Below are 23,591 nucleotides of genomic sequence, written 5' to 3' on the forward strand. Positions count from 1 at the left end.
AATAACAAATAAAAAAAAAACTGCAATAAAATGGCGCGTGCATCCTTTTGTTAAAAATAAATCATCTGCAGCCTGTGATGTTACAATGTCATTTTGGTTAAAGCCTTCAGGTGTTCATCTTCAAACCAAAGTCAGCATAGACGTAACCAAGCCTAAACGTAATGTAGATCCAAAATCTAAAACATTAAACCAGAAAAACAGACCAGATGTCTTTAGCGGATGTTTTTTTAACTGTTGTTACAACAAAACAAGTTTTCATTACAAGACTTTCAGACACCGTTTGTTCATCAGTAACACCTGAAACCAGAGCAGACGTGAGTATTCAGGAAATACCTGAAACAGAGTTAACTTCTGTTTAATCAGAGGAACAAACCAGGAAGGATCTGGAGATCTGCTTCTCCACACGAGGCTCACCAGCAGCTACGGTTCAGTAAAAATAAACTTTAATAAAGAGGAGACATCCTGTGTATTTAAGTACTATTAGACACAAACATGGGACCATTTGGCTGAAAAATCCTCAACACTAGAGCCAGATTTATTTCTTAATATTTAAAGAAACTACCACTACAGCAGATAGAATGATCTAAATTGAGGCTTTTAACAAGGTCTTTTCACTTATATGTACTTGTTTTGTGTTTCTGTTAACATTTTGAACCATGTCATCAATAATCTTTCAGGAAAAAAACACCAATAATCAAAGTTAACAGGAAAGTTGATGAGCACATTTGGCAGAATAAGATTTTTCCTGTTTATTCTTTCAAATGTCTGAAATTTTTACATAAAGTATAAAAAGAAGCCACTTCCACAGGCTGAACACATCAGAGAATCTACTGGGACCTTAGTGACGATTTCAGACGTTTCCGAGTTCCGACTCATTTTCGTTGCTACTTCTGATAAAAATCTACATGAAAAGACCCAAACTAAACCTCGTACGTATTTGATTCTGTAAGACAAACAGCTACACAACTTTTTTTACTTCTCTAAATATGTTCACTAACTTCCACAACCTCTCCCTAAAAATAGCTGTCATTCGATAAGTACTTCCATTTTTTATTTATTCTTTCTCCTGCCTGAAGGGAGAAAATTAAATAAATGAACAGGATTAAAGTACAGCTGTGAAATGATTTAATCCCATCATAAGAGCATCTGCTGACAGAGTTAAAAGGGCTAAAGCTGGGAAAAGGTGATGACACCACAACAATAACAGGAAGTCAACCAACTCAAAGAAACATCAGTAAACAGCCGATTGCTAAACTAGAGGTGGTTTGGACTGGGGGGTAACTGGTTTGTTATTTAGACAGAAGGACATCTGTCCAGTCATGTTTTACACTAAATAAAGACACACAGAGGTGTTGCTCCTACATTCATCTGCTCAGACAGATTCATCCCGACGGTTCATTCACATTTTAACTGTTTTTAAAACTTCAAACACCTGCAGCTCCAGTTTGTTTAATAAATCAGAAGTCATGATTTCATCACGTTGGCTCCTTCACTGGAACAGTTCCGAGTCTATTAATCTAGTGTTTGTTTAGCTCTCTAATCCCACCACCTGTAAACTCACTCATCCTAATCCCTCCCCCGGCTCCACTCACCCGCTTCCTGTGTCTTTTCTGCTCTGTATGATCCACCACATTTAGGACACGTTTGTCCTAACTAATCTTCCCATTTCTACCTCGGACTTGTGCCACGACTCCTTGCAGGTGGAAGATTCAGCCGTGCAGGAATAAAAATGAGTCCAAATCAGTTTAATAAGGGAATAAAATTCCATTTGTTCTTCCTCCATCTGTGTGATCACCTCCATCTCTCTGGCACATTTTTGGGCGTTCAGTTTATAAAATTATCTTTGATATTTCTTTTCTCTCCCGATGCTACATGATGATTCGTGGCTCTGGTACCGATTCATTGATGGATTTATGAGGCAGGACGTTGGCGCCGTTCAGGTAAAGCTCATCGTTCACAATCACGTCCTCCCCCAGCACCGTCACGTTCTCCATACGCACCTTAAAACAGAGACATAAAACCGTCATCACTTCTAAACACAAACACAACAAGATCCTAGGTTTTACAAGTAAACACATGTCCTGCTCACGACTTCCTGTCACCCAGCTGCTAAAAAACAACAATGATGCTTTATTCAGACTCCAGTTTAAAAAGATGACCTGGGAATACCTGGACTTCTTCGGGGTCTTGAACCAGTGAACCAGGCCAACACATGAATTATAATCTGATCCACGTGAAGGAAGTTTACTCACCCACTGACCAACGGAGGAGCTCCATCCCACGATGCAGCTCTCCAACCAAGAGTGGGACCGAACCCTCGATCCTTTCAGCACCGTGCACCGTTTTATCCTCACCCCATCCTCGATGACCACACCGGCACCGATGGTGACGTTGGGCCCGATGGAGCAGTTCTCCCCGATCTGCGCCGACGGGTCCTTCACAGGAAAAATGAGGACAGACGCTACACATCACCACAGGTATCGTTTTTTGTTTTTTCCTCTATATGGTCAAAAAGCCGAACTGACCACCAGGACGTTGCCAAGGAAACCAGGCCCTGTATGAAGCCTCTCAGGAGCATGTAGCCGTAGCGACTGGAGGTACATACACATTCCTGTGAGGAAATCTTTCGGCTGACCGATGTCCATCCAGAAACCTAAGGTGCAGACGGAACAACAGCCCGACAGTCAAAAGCTGTTACCATGGAAACAACCAGGTTTCAACAGATAATCTCCACCAGGCAAATTACCGACCAGCAACAGGACTTTATGGCTTCTATAGGAAATTCAGCTAAATACACATGAATAAAAGCTCAACTCTGTGGTTTGGATGTATATGAATAAGCTGTGTTTTTTTTTATTTATTGAAAAAAAAATAAAAATAAAAAATCAAACATTTAAAGGAACCAACTACTGCTCATAAACCTCAGGATGTGACGTAGGGCATTATGGCAGGTAAAACTTTCAGATTAAATCCGGAACAGGAAATTCTGGTTTATCTACTGGGGGGGGGGGGGGGGTTACTGCTCAGGAAGGAGGATGTACAGAAGCACCAGAATCCCTCCAGTCATCTTTTCCTGATAAAAATCGACTCATCTGCAAATCTAGTTCTGTCTTTTTAAACACATCAGTGCTTCTCTACATGCAGAAGCTGAACTAAATGAGTTTGGATGTGAGGAAAGACCCAAACACTTACGTCTGGTGGAGCTGGGAGCTGCTGAGACCAGAATGAGCAAAACGTGTCAGCTTCCAACAAGACCTTCCTTTGAACTGAAGCCACTGAGTGTGTCTTTAGTTTAACTACAGAGACTTCTAGAAAATGAATCTAGGATCAATTTAATTTTCTTTGCATCAAAAACAGACTGAACTTTCCAAGCTACATTTGTACTTTTTTCTGTTTGCTCTTTTCTTGCTCTAAGTTCCAACCGTTGGTTGTCTGTTACAGGACTGGTATGTCGAGAGCTTCAGCTCTGAGCTGAATAAACCAAAGCGTATTTAATAGTTACCCTGCAGCTCCATGGTGTACAGCTGACCCTCTTCTGCCATGATGGGAAATATTTCCTTCTCGATGGATGTCGGTCTGAGCTGCACACAAACACAAAAAAGCAGGCCATAAATAACAAAGAACAACAACTAAATCTGTGTTTAAATATCCAAACGTATCTATTCTGCTGCTTAACTTTACATGATAAAAACAACAGTAACGTCAGTATAGCGAGTGAGCTTCACCTGGATTCTGCTAAGCACGCTGGGATTGAAGATGTACATGCCAGCGTTAATCTTGTTGGAGACGAAGACCTGCGGCTTCTCGACGAAGCGCTGAATCCTCCCACTGTCGGACTCATATACCACCACACCGTACTTGGAGGGCTCCTCCACTCGCGTCACCTTCAAACAAACACACACCCAGGTTAAAATCAGCAGATCGACTCACAAAGACATTAGGGCCTTTTGTTTTTACGTTTTAAATAAAAACATTTGATGAAATTCCCAATATCAACTACAGCCACCAGGGGGCAGCAACATCAAAACAAATTAAAAGATTTTTTCTACTTTAACATAGTTTGTTTGCAGGGTGGGTACTGAATTTGCAACGTGTGTGTGTGTGTGTGTGTGTGTGTGTGTGTGTGTGTGTGTGTGTGTGTGTGTGTGTGTGTGTGTGTGTGTGTGTGTGTGTGTGTGTGTGTCATTAGCTACTCAATGAAAGAAAAAGGTCAAATAAATCGTTTCGCATCAGCTGAAGTTCTAAGGCATCAATCACGTGGCTCTACAAGCATGAGATTTTAAATCATGTAAATAAATGTTGAGTCTGACGAGACCTTCTGCTCCTGGATGTTTTCTACCTATTTTAGCCTGATAAACCAGAAATCACATCTTTAACCTCTACAAAGTCTGCATCGTACCACGATGGTTCCCTCCTTGCCGTGGTTCTGGTGGAACTGCAGCAGATCTTTGAAGGGAAAATCACAGATGACATCAGAGTTGAGGACAAAGAATGGCTCGTTATCGACGTTCAGCAGGTCTCGAGCCAATGCCAGGGGTCCCGCTGAGCAGAAACAGACAAATTTTCTTAGTTAAATTCAGAAGATTTATTAAAATGTTGAACCAAGTCTAAATGGATTTAAAACAGGAAATCTGAGATGATGTTTTACTTTTATTTTTGTTTGATCTTAATCTTAAATTACAGAGGAGCTCCCTCTTCCTTTCAAACTTGAGATTTTTAGCAATTCATTCATGAAATGACTCATTTATCCAGCGCCGGAGCATCTCTGCTTATAATCAAACTCTTGGTAACATTTCCAGGCTCATTTTTGTTTTGTTTTAATCCACGGATGATAAAACTATTCCAGTGTTCTGGAATTATTTTGGTGAAATAAATTACCTGGAGTCTCTAGACCAGTTTTAAAAGATCCTGGACACAACACTCAAGATTATTTTTGGTTTTGTCTGGAGACGAGACACTCACCGGTTCCCAGAGGCTCCTTCTCATGAGACAGAGAGATAAGAATCCCAAGCTGAGGAGAGAAGAGTGAAACAATCAGGATGAAAAAAACTGACGCCAATATTAACTTCTTCCGGCTCTTGTAGAGTGCAGACGCTTTTTTCCTCCTCTCCTCCCTATCTTACCCTCAAGGCTCTTTGTCTGTCTTTGGGTGCACGGCTGCTTCTGCATTTTTTCTGGAAACTGAAATTACTAAAATGGATATTGTCAGTTGGTCATTTAACGCGATTGATAAAATTTTTAAATTTACGCCATTATTGGGATTTTGAGGGGTTAAGGCCCAACGGAACTTTAAGACAGAGAGGAAATTATCTCTGTCTGGCCCCAAAACAATTTCTAATCTGAATCTGGTGCCCTTGAGCGTGTAAGGCTGCAACGAATACTCCCCCCTCAGAAGAAATGAGGAATGCTACCATCGCTATGGCAACTCTGTCTCCTATCCCAGCCTGGGCGGGACTGCGGGCTGTGAAGGCCGCCGAATCGTTCCAGGAGTCACTGTGCCCTCGAAACCTCAACAACCTCCTGTCCAGACTGAGGTGACGTGTGCTGCTTATCGTGGCTGCAGGAACTGATGTGAGGAGAGTCCCAAACCCACAACCCCACCTAGTGGACACTTATGTTGTGTGATGTCTGAAGTCTGTTGCATCTCTGTCTGAGGTGTTTTTTTGCATAGCAAAGCTGCCCTTCCTCTGGAGGGTAACTCTGAAGTGCCCCTTTTTTTTTCCTCCACCTGAACCAATCCTCATGTAAAACCTCTGATCTCTATTAAGGTAGCGCGACTCGGGTTGCGAATGACCACAGTCACCAATTCTTGTCATGTGTCTATGCCTATGTATGTCTGTATGTCTGATCTCTGAATTGTGTGTGCTGAAACTCTAATTTCCCTCTGGGATTAATAAAGTATCTTTGAATTTGAATTGAATTGAATAGAAAATAATTTACATCAAGGCAATGCGGAATAATCAGGAACCACAAAATCAAATGAGTCAAAAGCACAATAAAAACTTTCGGACGTTACCCTCTTAGAACCTGTAAAGACTGTTTTGACTGTTAATTCATCTAATGATGATAATAAATACAAACATTAAACATACTCTCTGCTCTTGGACTCTCATCTCTCTCTCCAGAAGCTCTGACATGTAGCTCACAGCCAGAACCACATGGTTCACCCCGGCCTGCAACACACACACACACACACACACACACACACACACACACACACACACACACACACACACACACACACACACACACACACACACACACTGACTGATCAATAAAGAACAAAATCAGCCAGTCAGCAACCCGTGGGCCTCCTTCATACCTTAACCAGCGCCTCCACTTGATGCAATAGTATGGGCTTGTTGCAGAACTCCACCAGAGGTTTGGGGACGCTCAGTGTGAGTGGTCGCAGCCGGGTCCCGTACCCTCCAACTAGAATCAGCGCTTTCATCCTTCGGCTGTCAGCAACAGAAAACCAAGAGAATGCAGCTCATCAAAAGTGAAAGGTCGAGCAGCTTGGGAAAAAGAAACAAGAAACATCATTTGCTGGTTTCCAGAAATGTGTGAATCAAGCTGATCTGTGCAGAAAACAAAAGTACAGAGGATCTAACAACATGTTCTATTTCAGAAAAACAAGCATTGTAAGAATGCCTATTGAGATGCCTAAAAACATCCAGCAAATGTAGTTTTTGTTGCCTCACAACAATACTGATGTTTTACACATATCACTAAACTATTTATGTTAATCTCATCAATGTGCAGTTTATGTTTTAATTTCTTTCTCTGGATTTGAACATGATGATCTAAACAGGTAAATTCCTTTTTAGTCAAGATAATATTCTTCACTCTGAAAAAAAACATTGGTTTTTAAAATGAAATGAAGTATAAGTTATTTCAATGATAGGAAATTCTGTGTGTGAGAAGGATGAGACCAAATTAGATGTAATCAGACCCTTTCCTCTATGCAGAAACTTCTGAGATGAAAGTGAAATGTAAATATGTATCCTGAAAGTCTGAAAACAGCATGTTAGGGAAAAAGATGTGGACAAATTCTCGATAGATCTTTTCAGAGTACTGAGAAGACCCAGATGCTTTCATTTTCTACTTTGGGGTCAGAATGGGGAAAACATCACTGTTAAAAGCTTCCTGAACAACCTTACAGCTCTCTGAACTGCCAGTTCTTCATAAATTAGACCAATATGAGAGAAAAGCTACTGATGAGACACAAAATAATTTCATTCATTCTTTGTGTGGCTGTAAAACTCTTTTACTGGCATTTTCCAAAGATTGCTCAATGACATCCATCTGTTACATCAACAAATACTGTGACAAATCTGTGGTTCCATTCACAAATACTCAAATATGTGATTTAATTTGTAATAATTGAGTTATTACAGAAAATCAGATGTCATGAGTCTAGAAAAAAGGTGGTCTAGATTTTTCAGATTTAAAATCTAAATTTTAAAGCCAGTGAGTGACTCGACACAATCTGCTGGGTTCTCTTACATGGGAAACTAATTTGACATAATTAACTGAACTCAGTGCACCGATGGGAATGTTTACTTTGTAAATTGCCTTTAGGGGACACATAATGTATGTAATAAAGCAAGTAGTTAAGATTTATGTTTGAAACTAGCATGTTTACAACTGCGCAATGATGAAAATAAATCAGAAGCTAATTATCCGTTTTGGATATCTGAAGTAACGTTAGCAACTTGAGCTAAACTTATCTAAAAAGACTAGCCACAACCTCAAACGTTAGCACATGACTATAAAAGCCTTCTGTGCTTGTTTGAGTTTAAATGGATGAAATACAAATGAAAACTTACTGGGATCAAATCCCTTTCAGTCTTGAGAAGCTTTGTGAATGACTGAAACTCTAATAATGACACGTAAGATTGTTGAATTTCATGTTTGGCTTCCGGTGTGCTTACGTCACGTAAAATTTGAAGTCCTGAACTTAACAGTTGCCGATCTAGTTTTTCAAAATAAGAGTTACAAGTAACACGTTCTGAAAAACACAAATGATGCCGAAAAAAAGACTTTCAGGAATTTATAAAATAAATTGTACATGTTTGACTTATTTTCTGTTAAACTATCAAAAACAATAGAGCTTTTAAGTTCAAGGCTTCATATTGGAAAGTGAATAAAACGATTTTATAAATGCTTTTTTTAAACGTCTTCCATTAACGGTAAAAAAATAATAATAATGAAGTGCCCAAACTACATTAGCCCGTTGTCTGAAACATCAGACAAGAGTTTTGAATAATAAAAAGGAATTTGCTTTGGACCTCAAAGATGGTTTAATTTACTTAGAGAGTACATCACTCAACTTTTTATTCCTCATATTCGCCATTATTTACGTGTTTTAATGTCAGAATATGCCATTAAGCTTAAATAACAAAAATTAGATGAATGCCCCCCCCCCCCCCCCCAACCAAAAAAAATCTAATCAGTGCTGCAATCTGCACATAACAGATCAGTGTTTATCCCCCAAGGTCCACACTTTTTTAAAAACAAATGATTACTTATTCAAATGAACAAGAAAATATTTGATGTGATTTTTGGATATTTTTCAGCGTTGACAGCATTAAAATTAAAGTGAAATGAAGATAGTTTTCTTGTGTTATTGGACAGTACACGCACTCATTTTACCAATGCTTTTATTTTAAAGATCAAAGAATGTCATTTCCGGTTTAGAATTCTGAACATTAAACTTGACATTTACCAGTCGAGAACAAGCGGGACGGAATAAAACCCGAGGCGAAAATAATCAGAGGAAAACATAAATCCCTTAAACTTTAGATATTTTTAACCAAAAATAAAAGATCGGTAGCAAAATAATCACTTCAACTTTTCCTGAATACTCGTGAAACAAACACACTCTGGCTCCGCCCCTTCAAGCATCTGACCAATCGCAGACAAACAGCAAAGCGAACCCAGGAATGATATCCGGTTGAACTGAATGCAACTTTTTTAGGGCCATCCTTTTTGTACCCGCTCTCTGAATGCCCTACTGGATTAAAAAAAATAATAACATTTACGGAACTCATTTTTACACTGTGATTTTGAAACAGTCATTTTAAGTTTGGTAGAGAAGGAATTTGAGTATGATTTGATTTGTTCACTATTGTTGTGACAACTGGTGTGCAAACAAATCCAAATGATGTTTAATTTTGTGGAACGTGAACGCTGGAAAAGTTGTCACACATTTGTTATAAAGTATTAGCAGGGGGACAAGATCTGCCTGGCAAAAACAGAAAAAAATTAAAGAAAAAACATTCATTTCAAAATTACTATGTGACTTATGTCATCATAAATCAAATTAGTTTTTTTAATGCGTAAAATTAAGTCATTTTTAACAGAGTGCCATAGATTGATGTAATATCACAACTTTTCGAGTTGGTGTGCATTTCCATTACCATAAACAAGTTATTTGTACTGAGCCCTTCAAGGTAAAATTACAAAGTCACAAGCACAATAAAAAAAGGAATAATATATAGAGGCTAGCTTCTTTTCCTCAAAGCAGTCATTTGTGGTGGAGGACATATCTCTTATTCCTTGTGAGTGGCCTAAGACCCCTGGTGCGGAGCCTGTCAGGGCATTGCTGCATAGAATGGTGTCGGTCATGTGAGTGCTAACTCGTTGTAGCTATTGATGAAGCTATATTTAGGTTAGCCAAAGTGCTATCATATGGCTACCTCAACAGGTGCACCTGCTGCCCCAAACTACATTAGCTTATACCTTAACGTCCATTTCAGGTATGTTGCGGAGAGACGACCAAGGTATAAATAAAAGTTCCCCATCATGAGGGAAATCATTCAGAGCTGAAGGTTTCCTGCCGCGATGATCTTCACCTTGGGCTGACTGGACCATTGTTTACGGTGCTTACAGCATGAACAACATTGTGTCACACGGAGCACTGTGCCGACAGTCATTGTGTCAACATGGCAATGACTGCTGCAGACAGGACAATTTCTGAAAAGCCCCAGCAGTTTTTGCTCTGGAACACTGAAATTCTTGTCTTTGTCAGGACAGTCCTCAATGCAAGTGCTGTATAGAACAAGGATATATATTTAATATTTCGAATATTGCCATTTAAGGGCACATGATTTTTTAATGAAAAACTATTTTGATTTTTTACCTTGCACAGCTCACGGTGCTTGCACTTTCACTTAAAGGAAAGCTGGGATCTGAAGCAGATGCTGCACACCTTTGTCTCTTCAAGGACGTAGAGGATGCCCTGAGAATTTCAGGAGAAGGGATTTCCATCAGGCTCCTAGTGTCACAAGACACACTGCGGCCAGGAGCTCTGGACTGGGTAGCTATGTTAAAAAAAAAGAAAGAACAAGTGGATTTACAGTTTGATTTTATGAGCAGCAAAAAGTGTCAAACAAGAAGTCATAAAAACACAAATAATGCTGAAAATAAAAGGCATTATTAGTACTCATGTACTAAGAATTTGTTTAGAAAATGCAAAGATCATTAAAAAAAAACCTTTGCTTCGCCTATAAGGCTTCAGGTCGGCCTGGACAGGTACAGACTTGCTGATGACAAATTCAGTCTGACAGCCAGACTCTTTGGTAGACTTTGGCTGAAACAAAACAGAACAATGTTGTGGGACATAAGCAAACTAAATCGGCAACAGGTTAATATATGTGCATTTTAATATGCCTGCAACTGCGTTGCTTATCAGAGGCATGAATATGTTTAATGATATATCCCAGAACAGTCAGAAGGCAGTAGACAGATATTAGCGGAAGGGTGTGAACCTTTAAATATAGCAATCATAGATGCCAAATTCAAGGTAGGGAAATCATTACCTGTTTATGGTAATTATTTTGCATGCTAACCTCAGATTTGGGCCTCAAATCTCGGTAATGGCGGGGCAGCAGAGCTGTTGGCCTTTGACTTGGACGTGGAAGACTTTGACTTGGACGTTGAAGCGCAATGGTGGGGATGGCGTCGCTCTTTAAACGAAGACGCCCAGCATAACCCAGCTCAACCTCCATCACGTTTGAAAATGAATCACGAGTAAAATGCCTTTTACAAACTCGGGTATCAGGCGAGAGTTTGTGGTTTTCCACTACGCCAATTGCGCGCAACCACTGGCGCCTAATTTCTAAGTTTAGTGGAAGCAGATGCAAACCCACAGTGCTGTTGCAACCCACTATACTACATCTTTTCCCCATCCTAATACAGAATACACTAACTACTAAAGAGAAAACTCAATATATTGAAAAACAAATGTCCTACTCTAACACTAATAACAAATGACCAAGTAGTAATTATCTAAATTACTAAATGTTATGCTAAAAAAATCGCTAACCTGATAATAACTAAAGAGTTTAAGTGCAGCAGATGTCACACATTACCTGTTGGCTAATTGCACTTTGCATTTTGATCTGAAGGGGGCGTCACAGTGACGGTATTAAGGTAGAACATTTTTAAATAAGATGAACTAAAATGCCAACGTAATGACTACACACGTAGACAGCGCTATCAGACACTCAGATACAGTTTATAAGCAAAACAAAATTTATTTGGGGGTTGGCCTGCTTTTTAGATAAAGCTAGTTTCACCCCCGCGACGGTTGGTTGCGATGTACGTCCTTTGTTGATGGCATTCTTCTGGTCATGCCTAGGGTAGCTTTCTAGTCTCTGTAGCCACCCTGTTAGCAAAACAAACAAGTAAACAAACGCGAGCGGGAGTGAAGCAGACGAAATAAAGGCAGATATGAACGATAATCAAAGAAATATATGAAAACAACGCTGTTGGACATTACATGTGGTACGTACTGTACTGTTGGATGAAGTTACACATTAGATATATGCAGTCATGTGACGATCATCAGAAACCTGCTTTCGCGGATTCGTCATTTCCGGTAAAGGGAGCACTCCGCCCGCCAACACGAAGGCCCATTCTCAATAATACTCGCAATTCCACTCTTGCGCCCTTTAATTGCGTGATCCCAACCAGGGGTGCGAGTGCGTAGGGTGTCTCGATTCTCAAATGCGGAAGTTGATCCCGCCCCTTTTGCACCCAACTATGGCACCCAAAAGGCCCAAGTGCCTTTTCTGAAAATATGTAGTTTTTAATGAAATTAGTTCTTTTTAGGACAATTCGTTGATGCTCTAAAACTTTTAGGCAGCAATGAATGTAAATTTATTTCAAATAATAGTTTGGTATTGTGTTTGAAAGATAGTAAAGTTTTTTTTATTACCATTACATCAGGATGAATTAAAAGGTCGTGCTTGTTGTTTCGTAAGGTTGTATCAGAATTTTTCCAACTATTTCCAGATCTAATCAAAATATATACAAGCAAAGCAAAAATATGATCAAGCAATCAAATCCTTCCAGATTTGATTGCTTGTCCTCAATCGACTCATCTGGATAAAGACAAACAAATAAATAATAACAATCCTTTGAAAATCAGGTAGTTCCAAACACGTGATCAGATCAGAGAATCCCCACAGCAACCTCCCCGCTCCAATCAAATAGGTGATATGCCATATGGCCAGTCTATCCCTGCCCATGACCGATTTAAGCTAGCCTATAAGTGCCCGGTCATCGAGCCAAAGTGGGGAAAACTTATATTTTTCCGTTGTGAGACTGAAAATAGTTAGCTAGTATCAACATGAGTTGAAACAAGAAATCTGCATCAATGAAAAATTTTAATTATATTAAGTGGTGATGAAGACTAATATCAAGTCACTTTTACATTTGTTATTTACAACCTTTCAAGGGCCTTAATTTGAACTCATCACTACTTCACACAACCAAGTGGAAACCCGTGACAATAAATATTTGTATTTATTAAGCTTATTTCAAGGAACTGAAGCTTCGTTTGTTTGAGAAGTTTATAAAGGAGTCATGTTACTTTGATATTATATTAAATTCATAGCAAATATTTGCCAAATAAAGTGATTTGAAAGGTGTGAGTACTTGCAACACTGAATATCAGTGATAAAACTGAAGGTTTTTACTTTATCAGAACATTTTTATGAGTGTATTTTACAGCTTCTGTTGAATTGATGCTTCTGCACTTCTACAGGAAACATATCAATTCAAAATTTGGACATTTATTTATTAACAGGAATGAATTAACATTTCTGTAGCGGTCAGAAGTCATGGGTTCCACTGCAGATCACAGACCAGGGCGATGTGGTCAGAGGGGTGAGCCACACTGGGCAGAGCCTTGTAGGTGGTGACCTCCTGAAGGCTGGGCAGAGGGATCACCTGCTCCACCTGCACCAACACAGCTGCAGGTTAGCTTCAACCACATTTACCTTTTTGTATCCATCTGTGTGAAACAAGCAGTTTAAAACTACCTGCATGCGCTCAGGTTGTATGAAGATGTAGTCCAGGCAGCCATGGAATCCTCCCACGTAGTTGGTGTAAGCTGGCTGTCCACAGGCACTCAGCAGAGGAGGAAAGCCAGAGTTCAGCTGAATGCTGCAGGACTCCTCTGGACCAGAGCTGCTCCAGTCAGCATGCTGCTGAGGAATCACAGAATCACTTAGCAGCTGGAACACCCCTGAGACAAACAAACAAACACAGAAAACCAAGAAGTTATTTCTGTTCAAAATCAGCAATAGTGTAACTGAGATTCCTGAAAATGAAAGAACGCACAAAAATAGTGTTTTACTCAAATCTTAGATTTATTTGAACCTCGTCTCTGTGCTTTCTGATGTGACGTTACCTGAGTTTGGGGTAGAGTTAAAGTCACCACAAAACACCAGCGGGACTCCAGGTGCTATTTCACTGATCACATGACCCAGGTGCTTTAGAGCCACACCCATTTGGATGAGGCGAACATTCCCCCCTTCAAAGAGAATTATATGTACATAAGTAAGTTACTCAGATGAGTCCGCACATAGAGTGCAGTCATTTTACCTTGTGGGTGCCAGTACAGGTGCGTGTTGGCCACACAGACCTTCCTGCCAGGTTTAATAACGTCTTCGAGGATAGTGACCTGCAGAGCAACTTACAGATGACTAACAGCACATTTACCCCAAACTAGTGGCAGATGAGCAGCTGTACCTGCAGTGATGTGGACCTGCGCAGGACCTTGTCCTTTAAAGTACTGTTTGCAGAAACCTTCTCCAGTAGTTCAGCATGTATGGAGTCAGAGGTCAACGCTTCACTCAGCATGATGTCATGGCTGCTCAGCAGCCGAAATTTTGACCTGAAACACAAAAAGGAGTAATTTAAATATCAACATCATCGTGTAATGAGCAGGGAGAGGGAGTAACCCAAACAACACTAGTAAAAGTCAGACTGTGGCTGACGGCAAACCCAACCTGCGGTAAAAGCAAGCTAATCCTTCATGCTGCTTCTCTTTGACACGAAAAACTCCATCCAGCCCAAATGCATCCAGTGCTGGAATCAAACTGTCCACAAACACCCCTGAATAATCCAAGAGACAAAAAATACATTATAATGAAACTTAAAGAAAAAAGTTGCATGTTCTCTTTGAGCAGGGATCACCTTTGTCCACCTCCTGCAGACAGATGATGTCAGCGTTGTATCCAGCCAGCTCCTTCTTGATCAGGTTCTGCCTGTAGTCAAGTTGCAGGGCGTAGGGAGCGCAGTACGGGTACAGCACAGTTTTAGACAGATCTGTTTGTGCGTAGATGTCAGCTAGGATGTTATAAGACATCACTCTCACTGCCGGCCACTCTGCCATCTTCACAGTGTACATGTGACGGTTGTCAAATGTGCACACGCCTGGTCCTGCCTCCACTGATCCAGCAGAGACCAACTCTTTGGCTGGACCACTGCAACTTCCATCCCTGGGTGTGCAGCGAAGTTTTAGCCTGCAGCTGATGTCCTGATTGGATGGGACATGGACTCTCTCACGTCCCACCGGTGTCCATCTGTCTTCCTGATCTGGGCCTGCTTCAGCAGCTTCTGGGCTGGTTAGAAAAAAATGCACTTATGAGGATTGGATGTTTGAAATCAGATCGTCACAACCCTAACTGCCTGAATAGAGAAACTTTGTATCTCAGAAGAAAACATAACACTGTTGATCAAATCTGCTGGTCTTTATAAAACTGATGATTATATAAAATGTACACAATTACTCAGCAAATTCTGGCAAAAATACCAAACAAGATTATTCGGAATTTTAAAGAAAAATTCCCTCTTGCTAACTCTCATCATGTTTCAACTTTGTTAGATTTTATCATCAGACCTTTACCTGGTTCTTGGTGGGTTCTCTCGAAACCACGTAAACTCGCAGTCTTGGAGGTTCCCAAACTCAATCTCCAGTTTGGGACAGACTGGAAACCCGGCCAGCAGTGACACCGGGAGTTCCGCCGTGGTGAAAGTGGGGGGATTCCTCTGAACATTGTATCTAACTTCTCCCACCTGAAGAACAGCTCCGTTCTGCCAAGCCTCCGAGTTAGGTAGCGTTCCGGGTAATTCGTTCCCCATAAAGAACAGCTTCACTGCGGGGATCTCCGCTGCTTCACTGCAGTTCTTCTTGGACTTTTTCGCCTTTGTGTGTTTTTTTAAAATAGAGTTTGAGATTCGAGCCAAGACTTTGCCCAGCGCCTCGTCCTGGTCCCGCTGCATGTGTTTGTGGCTGCCGTCCAAACAGAAGGAGATGGTGAGCTTTGGCTCCTCGGGAAGGCACCTCACTACGGCCGCCTCCATCCTGCTGAGGAGACGACAGGCTCCAGTGAAGGTCCGGGATGAAAAAGGGAGGCGACAGCGAGGTAGCAGAGAGACAGCTGCGGGCAGGTAGTTAAACATGAAGTCCCCGGTGGCTAACTGCTAGCTAACAGCTTCCTGAAAAACTTGTTTTTATTTTTGTGAAATATCTGTACTGTTAACAAACAACAATCCAAAACGTTTTGACAGAAATCCGCTTATTTGAACACATTTTAAGTTTTCGAATGATACTTGTAAGCAGATTGATCCATTCAGCTTGAGCTTCTTCTGCTGCTGCTGCTTTTTCTTCTTCTTCTGCGCTTTCCAATATGGTAGAAATGTTTACATGTTTTACAAGAAAACCTCCTACCGGCCAATATTAGAATTACAACATGACAGGCGTAGGTAGGTACCATCGACAGGTACAAGACAACTTTTGAAAATGTTTCAGAGTGAGATGTTTGTTTATATATTTGTTTGTTTGTTTATATAGTTAGTTAGTTATGGGGTGTGATAAACCATGTATCATGGAGACATTCCAATTTAGTATTAGGCAAAAATCACACAATTAGTCCAAGTATCAATCAGTCAGGCAGAGAAAGTCACATTTTAGCCATTTTGGTGTTAATTAGGATGATGCAAAGGCCCCGTGTGCTGTGCTGAGTAGAATAAGGTCTACATAAAGAATAAAGTGATATTGAAGGTGATTTAATTTTTCAGAGGCAAAAGATGCTGAAATCGCCTTTTGCCACAATGTTAATAAATCATAAGTAAAGCATACAAAAAGAAATAGATAATATAAAAAATATATTTACACAGTCTTAAATTTTACAATTATTTTCATTGTAGAACAGAACAGTTATGTTATGTCTTTTAAATTAGTAATGTTACAGCAAACAGGTGGCCAGTTATGACCAGAAAATATTTTCTGCTAATATTATGTTCAGGGTTTAATACTGTCAGTTTTTATGTAGGAACTAACACAAATACATTCTCAATTGGAAGATTGTACTATTGCAAATAACAGTGATTAGAAATGTGTTTATTCTAGCTTCTTTAACGTATTCTATGACACTTTTATTTTATTTATTCATTTTATTCATTTTTTACAGAACCAGTGTGTCTGTTAACAAAGTGTATCATTTATTTTATGTTACACTTTATTAGTTAGTCAGTTATTTTTTTTCACTTATTTTTTATTTTGTCCTTTAAACGACAAGAATTTGAAGTAACTTATTTCTGTGTTTTGAGTTGTTTGTTCTGTCTAAACTACTGTTCAAAAATGGAATGTAAAAATTTCTAAGTAATAATAAAATATTAAGATTTTTTTAAATTCCAGAATCATTGAGATAAGGGGGCTAAGATTTCAGTTTATCAAATCAAAAATGTAGTTCCAGATTGTTACCACAAGAGGGCATTATTTCCACCCTTCATCATAATAAGGCAGGGAGCGCTGCAAAGCTGGGTTTGTAGCCGTAACTAGCTGGTTTTGGTCTTGAATACATTTTTAATTGTGTTTAAAGCTAAATTAAACGAGAAAATTAGATTTTTAACGAGCTATTTTCTTGGTAATAATGCCCTAAATAGTATTCCATTTTGAAATAATTTACAGAAAGTGTTTCTGCTAGTAACTATTGTAACTTTATACAATGTAGTTCCATCTTCTCTTCCTCCTCATTAATATTACAATTTGCACACAAACAAAAATCAGGACTTTACTTTCCAGCCCCGAAGAGGTTTAAGAGAGTCTCTTCTATGGTTTACCAAAACCAGAGTGTAGTTCCAACTTCTCACCACTTGAGGGCGCAAAATTTGCGCGAGAGTTGGCAGCCCTGTAGGACTTTGGTAAGAATTCGAGTTTAAATAAACAAATAATCTTTTTACATAAAATTTTTATTAAACAAAGATGATAACATAAATTCACAGACAAATTGCAAAACAACAGAGGTTTGTGTGCTTCCAAAAGTGAAATCCTGAGCTGAAACCATGTAGTCATCACATCAGCTGTGCCTGTCTCACATAACATTTTTCTCTGTGATGGTTTCCTCACAGCAGTGATCAAGTGGTTCTGGGCTGTGAGGGAAGTAGATGTCGACTTTTTGATCATCGTCGTTCTCAATGTGTTTTAGATGGATGACCATGTGCAGAGCGTAGGCCAGAACCAGCAGCAGGATGAGGGACGTGATGAGCCCCATCAGGATGGCTGGAGGCAGGATGGAGGTGCAGTCACTCGCAGGAGAAAATGTATCAGAGGTGACTGTAAATGCTTGGATCTAAGCAAAGACGTTAAAAATTATGTTTTTATTTTATTTATTTTTTATGTGAAAATTTTAAATTTCTCAAGGAAACAAGAACATAGATACCTGGAAGTCAATAAAGGTGACAGACCAGCGGCGTGCGCTGTCAGAGCTCGGCAGTAACCGACCGCTGTGTCTGTGCAGACTGCTGACATGAAGGCAGCGGTAGGAGGACAAGGCCGGAGCATACACGTCAGTTACGTTGAACACAGCCACTTCAGATGTGTTGTATGTCAGAGTGACATTGTCCAACGAGAACCACCACTGTCCAGAAGACTCGTAAAATGTATTGGATAGCTGCAGTCTGAAGCGGAAAGAACAGAACTGACAAGCAGTGAGAACAAGCTTTCAAATCTTCCACCTGCACTAATTTAACTCTAGCTTTCATCACATCGTGGTTTAAAGAAGATCTGAAAGGCAGGAAATATGTTGATGATCAACACGACATACCTGATGGACAGACCTCTGAAAGTCTCCACATCTCCAAAGCCCATGACCAGCCTGAATGAGACACTTAAGCTTTTATTGTGCACATGTGATAGTTTTACAGGCATTAAGGTAAAAATGAATTACAAAGAAAACTGTTCCCGATAAATATGATAGTGGCTCAGGATTTTACAAATGGTGTTAATCAGATGTTCATGTAGGCATAGAGGACAGAACATACGTTGCTGTGTCCTGACGACAGACAGACTGGCCGGTGTCAGCTGGTTTTTGACGAGAAAAGGTCCGTTCTGTCAGGTCCAGAGGTTTCTGCTTCTCATAACGGAGAGAAAGTTTCCTGGCCTGGAACAGAATACACGGCTCTCCATTGGAGAGAACCTGGAACCAAATTATGAATGTCACATTTACCAACGACAGGATTATTTCGTATATGTTTTTTCATTAAGCCACCTTCAGAGGAGAGAAAGGGAGTGCAGCTGCTGTTTGAAGCAACTTCCTCAGTGATAAATGTGGGTTCTGTTCAGGAGGCTGGAGACAAGGATAAAGAAGGAAATATTATTCAAAAAATAAAATATGTTTATTGTCAGTTTTCAGGTTTGTACGTCCTGATCTCGACGGTGTAAAGATAACATTTCTGAGTTATTTTGGCTTGAAAAGTTCATGACATGAAGATGTGGTTTATGGGACCGGACTGGTTATCCTGATCCTCCTTTCTATTTGATAAAATACAAAATAATATAAAATGTGTTTGACTCAGCTTACCTGATCATCCTCTGTGAATAATAAACGTTCCTCCTTCCTCATCGTTCCATCGCTTCCTTCAGAAGACAGGAAACAGAACACATAGATAGATAGACGGACGGATGGACGGTTAGGTGAATGGATGGATGGATGGATAGATCATGGATGATGGATGGATGGATGGATAGATCATGGATGGATGGATCTTACCGTGTTCTACAGAAACTGATCTGTAAATGAAAGATGAGAATGTATAAAATCATAATTTCTTCACATTTATTGATTTTTTACACATTTTCATCTAAAACTACTTAGATTTTTTTCACTTGAAAATGTTTTGGTTTTCTGTTTTTTCTCACTGACATTTAGCTTTAGCATTTATTGGTTAAAGTTTTTTTAAACTTTGATTAACATAAAAACTGAAAGAATGTCCTGAAATGAAGGACAAATGAAGCCAAATATTTAAAAATAATGAAACAAACAGTTTAAAATTAGGACTGGTCATTAAAAAAACTATTTTTATACAATTTTTAAAAATAGATTTTTTTCCTGTTAAAGATATAAAATATGTAAATCCAACATTAAACTAATAAACTAAATAAAAATAACTGCACCTCGGTTTCTTAAAAGTATTAAACTTTTACAATTACTCAATAAGTATTTTCTGAAGTTCTATTATAACCATTAAATTCCAATTGTGTGTTTATTTTTTTTATTATTTAGGTCTAAAAAATTTGGACCCTAAAACAAAAGTGGTGACTTGAAATGAACCAGTGAATTAGTCTAATCTGGTCGGCAGTGCCCCAGCTGGTGACCCGCTGGATTAGTGATTATAGTAACACTCGTGTTCAGTCTGGCTCTGAGTGGACCCACACTGACCCACATTAACTAAAAAAAAAACTCTAGATAAAAATATTGGACCAGATTTTAAATCTGAAATCAGCTCAGCTCAAAAGCTGCACTTCTCCTTTTTTTATCTGTACTTTAGGAGTCTGAAAACCCAGATTTCTCCAAGAGCATCTTTTCTTCTGTGCATTTTGTAGCTTCAGTTTCATGAAACAAAAAAATAAACATTTTTATTTCTTGATGATAAAACATAAAAACAATCTGAAGGATCAGCTTAGTGTTTGACCCGAGTTCAGACAGTGAGAGATTAGTGAGTTAACCACCTGTCATCCCACCTGTTCAGATCTACACAGCAAAAATCATTTCACTGGCAGGTGTTTAAACAAGATAAAACTCCAAGAAAATTGTCAAATTGTGATAAATAGAGGCTTTGTTATCATAGCAAATTTAAATATGTTAACTTAATATTTTTGTCATCGGCATTGGTATGAGGGAATTTCAGGCCTGGCTTTGGAATGGTTCTGATTGTGCCTGACCAACAGCACAAACTGTGTTAGGATGGGTGGCTTCTCTTCTGTCTCTTCCCATCTTCCTTAGGGTGTCCTGCAAGGTTCTATACTTGGGCCTTAGCTTTTTTCCCCCTTCTAGGGGACATCGTTCGTAGGTTCGGCATCAGCGTTCGCCTTTATGCTGATGACTGTCAGCTTTACCTTCCCCTAGACAAGTCCAGCTTTCGCTCTATTGACAAACTCTTGGAGTGTTTAGCTGAGGTTGAGAGGTGGATGTTGGATAGTTTCTTGTCTCTTAATGACAGTAAAATTGGCCGCATTGATGCCTCCTTACATCAGTAGTAAGGCTTGGCGTGAAGTTGGATAATGCACACTGTTTTGATGCCCATGTAAATGGAGTTGTTTCTTCCTCCTTTTATCATCTGCAACGTCTGGCTAAGGGGAAACCGTTCTTGTCACAGCACGGTTTAGAGGCAGTAGTTCATGCACATATTACAACCCGCATCGACTATTGTAACTCACTTTTAATTGGGGTGGGCAAAGGTACCTCAGCAAAGTTGCAATTTGTGCAAAATTCTGCAGCGAAATTTCTAGAGGGTAAAAGAAACTTTGATCTTATTACCCTGATTTTGGCTGCATTACAGTGGTTGTCTGTTGATTTTAGAATTTGTTTCAAAATTCTTCTCTCAGTTTGAAATCATTGCATGGGTTGGCACCATCCTATTTGGCGACTGTTACAACCACATACCCCGATACGAACACTTCTTTCAAAGAACCTTCTGCTGTTCTCGGTGCCCAGCCAGAACACGTCTGAAGACTACAGAAGACTGAGCTTTCTCCGTGGCATGTCCAATGTTTTGGAATGAGCTTCGGTTGTCCTTAAGGGACTGACCTACAGTACTTTTATGATTTGGCGTTCAGTCCTAATTGTTAGTTTTTATTTGGTTTTAGCTGTCTTTGTTCTAATGTTTTACTTGGTTTCATTCTGCTCTCTTGCTTTGTTTTGTGTCTTTGAAGCACCTTGTCTTTGAGCTGAGTAATTTTTTTGTGTTTAAACAAAAATGTGGATTACTCAGAAAAATAGACAATAGAGCAATCAAATCCACTCCAATTCACTAAATCCCTTCAACTAAAACCAATTTGAGCTGATCTTGTGGGTCAGAGCTGCAGATTGTTGATTCTGCCCTGATTATATAATCATACAATCAGGAGTTTCCACAGGTTATAAAACAGAAGATGTGGCTCGGAGCCAGAGGAGATTTCACAGCTGCTTGGTCCCTTAAGTAAACATCTTATAAACATCTGCTTGTGTTAAATATTCAGGGAAATTTGCATGATGTCTTTCGGAGAGAAACACTGACCCATACCACCTTTTATTTAAAATGTTGGAGAAAACATGTTTTACTATGCACAAACACAACACAACCTTGTTTTATCAAATGCAAGTCTACATACAACATTTAAAGGTTATCTTTAATAATGAACCTCCTGCCACGTTTAATGTTTTTTGGGTCAGTAAAGTGAAGATGGTGACCTAAATGCAGATCCAGACACAAAGATGGTGTACTTTAAAATGCAGAAATACGCCTAAATTCTGCTTGGTGGAAAGTAAACATGCAGGCAGCAGATATAAAGAGGATTACTGGGAAAAAAAGACATGTAATTGTGAGAGATTAAATAAAAGCAAAGGCATGCAGCAGTCTGAGCAGAAATTGTCAACATTTAAAGATTTGTTTGGAGGATCTGATCCCGTTATACTGCAAAATCTGTTTGTATAATGTTGAATAAAATGAAATGCAAAAAATTAACATGATACAAAACTATTTTCAGTTATTTTATTTATCTTGGTTAGGCAATAAATCTTCAGTACCTATAAAAATAATCTTAAAACTTTGTTCTAAAAGTCAAACTTGGCAGCTTGCATAGAGCTGATGGTTGCAAGTGTTGAATAAATCAAGGCAAAAGTTTGTTAAAATGATAGTTGGTCATGAAATCCTTAAACTTCTGCCCCAACATATATATTTATTTATTTGTTTGTTTGTTTGTTTGTGAAAAGGAGGGTCAGATTTCTGTCATCAAATCTGAGTATGACAAGCAGCGATGGAGACATCATTAAAACCAAAGAGATGAAAACGCTGCGACACAATACAGCTATGAAAAATGTTACCTAGTTTAAAAAAAGAGCAAATCTGGAGGAAATGTTACAAATAACTCAAAATTTTATTTGGCAAAATGCAAAAAAATGAACTTTAAAAAACCTCAAGAATTTTAACATTTTTATATAAGTGAACATTTAGCTAACACAAGCAGCTAACACATGCAGCTGTTTTAGATACATAAAATGATGATGATGAACATAAACCTTCACCAGTCTCTGTACGTACCTGTCAGAAGGCTGTCGGTGGAGGCAGGAAGAAGGCTGCAGGTGGAGGAGGAGGATGCAGAAGGGTTTCCACGGAGAAGCCATCGCTGTGGTGACCATAAAGTGATGCCTGAAAATTCTCCCACTCTGCCACTGCACATCCCTAATCTGCTTAAGTCAGCCCACCACCTATAAGCACCAAGGATGGAGGAATGAACCAATCAGGAAACATTAGACAACATCAAGGTAGAGGAAGCTCCACCCACTGATCAAACATGTTCTCTTTCCATCAGTTGGAGCCTCAGAGGTTAAAGGTCAAAAACCTGAAAATCTAGACTGATGTTATGATATTTTGCATCAGTGTGGTGAGCAGTTTGGGACCTAATTATTGAATTAAATGTTTTTAAATGTCGAAATATAAAAGTCACTTCAATATATAAAAAACTGTAGATTAAATCTGACCTTACAAGAAAATATCTGGCCCCTTGTTGTTTGTGTTTGCACTAATTTAAATGTGTGTGTGCGTGTGTTTGTGTGTGTGTGTGTGTGTGTGTGTGTGTGTGTGTGTGTGTGTGTGTGTGTGTGTGTGTGTGTGTGTGTCAGTTAGAGTTAAAATATGTCATTATGCTTTAGTTCTGCCTGAGCATTTTGTGAAGCTTTTCATAGCATTGAAAATGCACATTAAAACAACGTTTTTAATTTAGAAAAAAAGTATTAAACTTCCAATTGCCCTGA

The 23,591-nt window shown here is 39.3% G+C and overlaps 4 protein-coding genes across 7 annotated transcripts; all 4 read right to left on the reverse strand.

The window, feature by feature from the left end:
* Nucleotides 1-1,108: 1,108 nt before the first annotated feature.
* gmppb (GDP-mannose pyrophosphorylase B) lies at nucleotides 1,109-11,917 on the reverse strand. 3 transcript variants are annotated; one of them, XM_070549460.1, is made up of 10 exons: nucleotides 11,799-11,917; nucleotides 6,323-6,458; nucleotides 6,093-6,173; nucleotides 4,963-5,011; nucleotides 4,400-4,542; nucleotides 3,726-3,884; nucleotides 3,503-3,581; nucleotides 2,526-2,653; nucleotides 2,253-2,435; nucleotides 1,109-2,000 (listed from the first exon to the last, which is right to left on the reverse strand). In XM_070549460.1, exons 2-10 carry the CDS (start codon nucleotides 6,449-6,451, stop codon nucleotides 1,869-1,871), a joined length of 1,083 nt encoding a protein of 360 aa, XP_070405561.1. In that variant the 5' UTR covers nucleotides 6,452-6,458; nucleotides 11,799-11,917; the 3' UTR covers nucleotides 1,109-1,868. The 3 variants fall into 3 exon arrangements, with proteins under 3 accessions (XP_070405561.1, XP_015814202.3, XP_015814200.3); XM_015958716.3 differs by lacking the exon at nucleotides 11,799-11,917 and adding an exon at nucleotides 7,830-7,941; XM_015958714.3 differs by lacking the exon at nucleotides 11,799-11,917 and adding an exon at nucleotides 7,830-7,941 and having other exon boundaries at nucleotides 6,323-6,515.
* Nucleotides 9,314-12,005, reverse strand: LOC139061537 (uncharacterized). Its single transcript, XM_070549461.1, has 4 exons — nucleotides 11,859-12,005; nucleotides 10,498-10,594; nucleotides 10,145-10,325; nucleotides 9,314-10,053 (listed from the first exon to the last, which is right to left on the reverse strand). The coding sequence occupies exons 1-4, from the start codon at nucleotides 11,877-11,879 to the stop codon at nucleotides 9,822-9,824; spliced, it is 531 nt and encodes a 176-aa protein (XP_070405562.1). The 5' UTR covers nucleotides 11,880-12,005; the 3' UTR covers nucleotides 9,314-9,821.
* Nucleotides 12,006-13,066: 1,061 nt separating this feature from the next.
* Nucleotides 13,067-15,963, reverse strand: pde12 (phosphodiesterase 12). The gene is made up of 8 exons (XM_015958711.3): nucleotides 15,203-15,963; nucleotides 14,491-14,918; nucleotides 14,304-14,409; nucleotides 14,044-14,188; nucleotides 13,897-13,975; nucleotides 13,703-13,825; nucleotides 13,332-13,537; nucleotides 13,067-13,248 (listed from the first exon to the last, which is right to left on the reverse strand). Exons 1-8 carry the CDS (start codon nucleotides 15,757-15,759, stop codon nucleotides 13,129-13,131), a joined length of 1,764 nt encoding a protein of 587 aa, XP_015814197.3. The 5' UTR covers nucleotides 15,760-15,963; the 3' UTR covers nucleotides 13,067-13,128.
* Nucleotides 15,964-17,531: 1,568 nt separating this feature from the next.
* Nucleotides 17,532-23,183, reverse strand: atp6ap1la (ATPase H+ transporting accessory protein 1 like a). Of its 2 annotated transcripts, XM_015958709.3 has the most exons (8): nucleotides 22,879-23,012; nucleotides 19,350-19,369; nucleotides 19,161-19,216; nucleotides 18,849-18,926; nucleotides 18,622-18,776; nucleotides 18,405-18,455; nucleotides 18,021-18,258; nucleotides 17,532-17,930 (listed from the first exon to the last, which is right to left on the reverse strand). In XM_015958709.3, the coding sequence occupies exons 1-8, from the start codon at nucleotides 22,974-22,976 to the stop codon at nucleotides 17,673-17,675; spliced, it is 954 nt and encodes a 317-aa protein (XP_015814195.3). In that variant the 5' UTR covers nucleotides 22,977-23,012; the 3' UTR covers nucleotides 17,532-17,672. The 2 variants fall into 2 exon arrangements, with proteins under 2 accessions (XP_015814195.3, XP_015814194.3); XM_015958708.3 differs by lacking the exon at nucleotides 19,350-19,369 and having other exon boundaries at nucleotides 22,879-23,183.
* Nucleotides 23,184-23,591: the final 408 nt, after the last annotated feature.

The sequence above is a fragment of the Nothobranchius furzeri genome, chromosome 3, assembly GCF_043380555.1.
Source record: "Nothobranchius furzeri strain GRZ-AD chromosome 3, NfurGRZ-RIMD1, whole genome shotgun sequence".
NCBI classification, from domain to species: domain Eukaryota; kingdom Metazoa; phylum Chordata; class Actinopteri; order Cyprinodontiformes; family Nothobranchiidae; genus Nothobranchius; species Nothobranchius furzeri.

Coding starts and splice junctions, on each gene's coding strand:
- gmppb (XM_070549460.1), bottom strand. CDS start 6,451: ATGAAAGCGCTGATTCTAGTTGGAGGGTACGGGACCCGGCTGCGACCA. Junction 6,174..6,322: donor AAGTGGAGGCGCTGGTTAAG/GTATGAAGGAGG, acceptor TGTGTGTTGCAG/GCCGGGGTGAACCATGTGGT. Junction 3,582..3,725: donor GCGTGCTTAGCAGAATCCAG/GTGAAGCTCACT, acceptor GTTTGTGTGCAG/CTCAGACCGACATCCATCGA.
- LOC139061537 (XM_070549461.1), bottom strand. CDS start 11,879: ATGACGAATCCGCGAAAGCAG. Junction 10,595..11,858: donor TGACGAATCCGCGAAAGCAG/GTTTCTGATGAT, acceptor GTTTTGTTTCAG/CCAAAGTCTACCAAAGAGTC. Junction 10,054..10,144: donor AGCACCGTGAGCTGTGCAAG/GTAAAAAATCAA, acceptor TGTTCTATACAG/CACTTGCATTGAGGACTGTC.
- pde12 (XM_015958711.3), bottom strand. CDS start 15,759: ATGTTTAACTACCTGCCCGCAGCTGTCTCTCTGCTACCTCGCTGTCGC. Junction 13,976..14,043: donor GCAGGTCCACATCACTGCAG/GTACAGCTGCTC, acceptor GTTGCTCTGCAG/GTCACTATCCTCGAAGACGT. Junction 13,826..13,896: donor CCTGTACTGGCACCCACAAG/GTAAAATGACTG, acceptor TTCTCTTTGAAG/GGGGGAATGTTCGCCTCATC.
- atp6ap1la (XM_015958708.3), bottom strand. CDS start 23,017: ATGTGCAGTGGCAGAGTGGGAGAATTTTCAGGCATCACTTTATGGTCA. Junction 18,777..18,848: donor TCCCTTTCTCTCCTCTGAAG/GTGGCTTAATGA, acceptor ATTTGGTTCCAG/GTTCTCTCCAATGGAGAGCC. Junction 18,259..18,404: donor TTCAGAGGTCTGTCCATCAG/GTATGTCGTGTT, acceptor TTTCCGCTTCAG/ACTGCAGCTATCCAATACAT.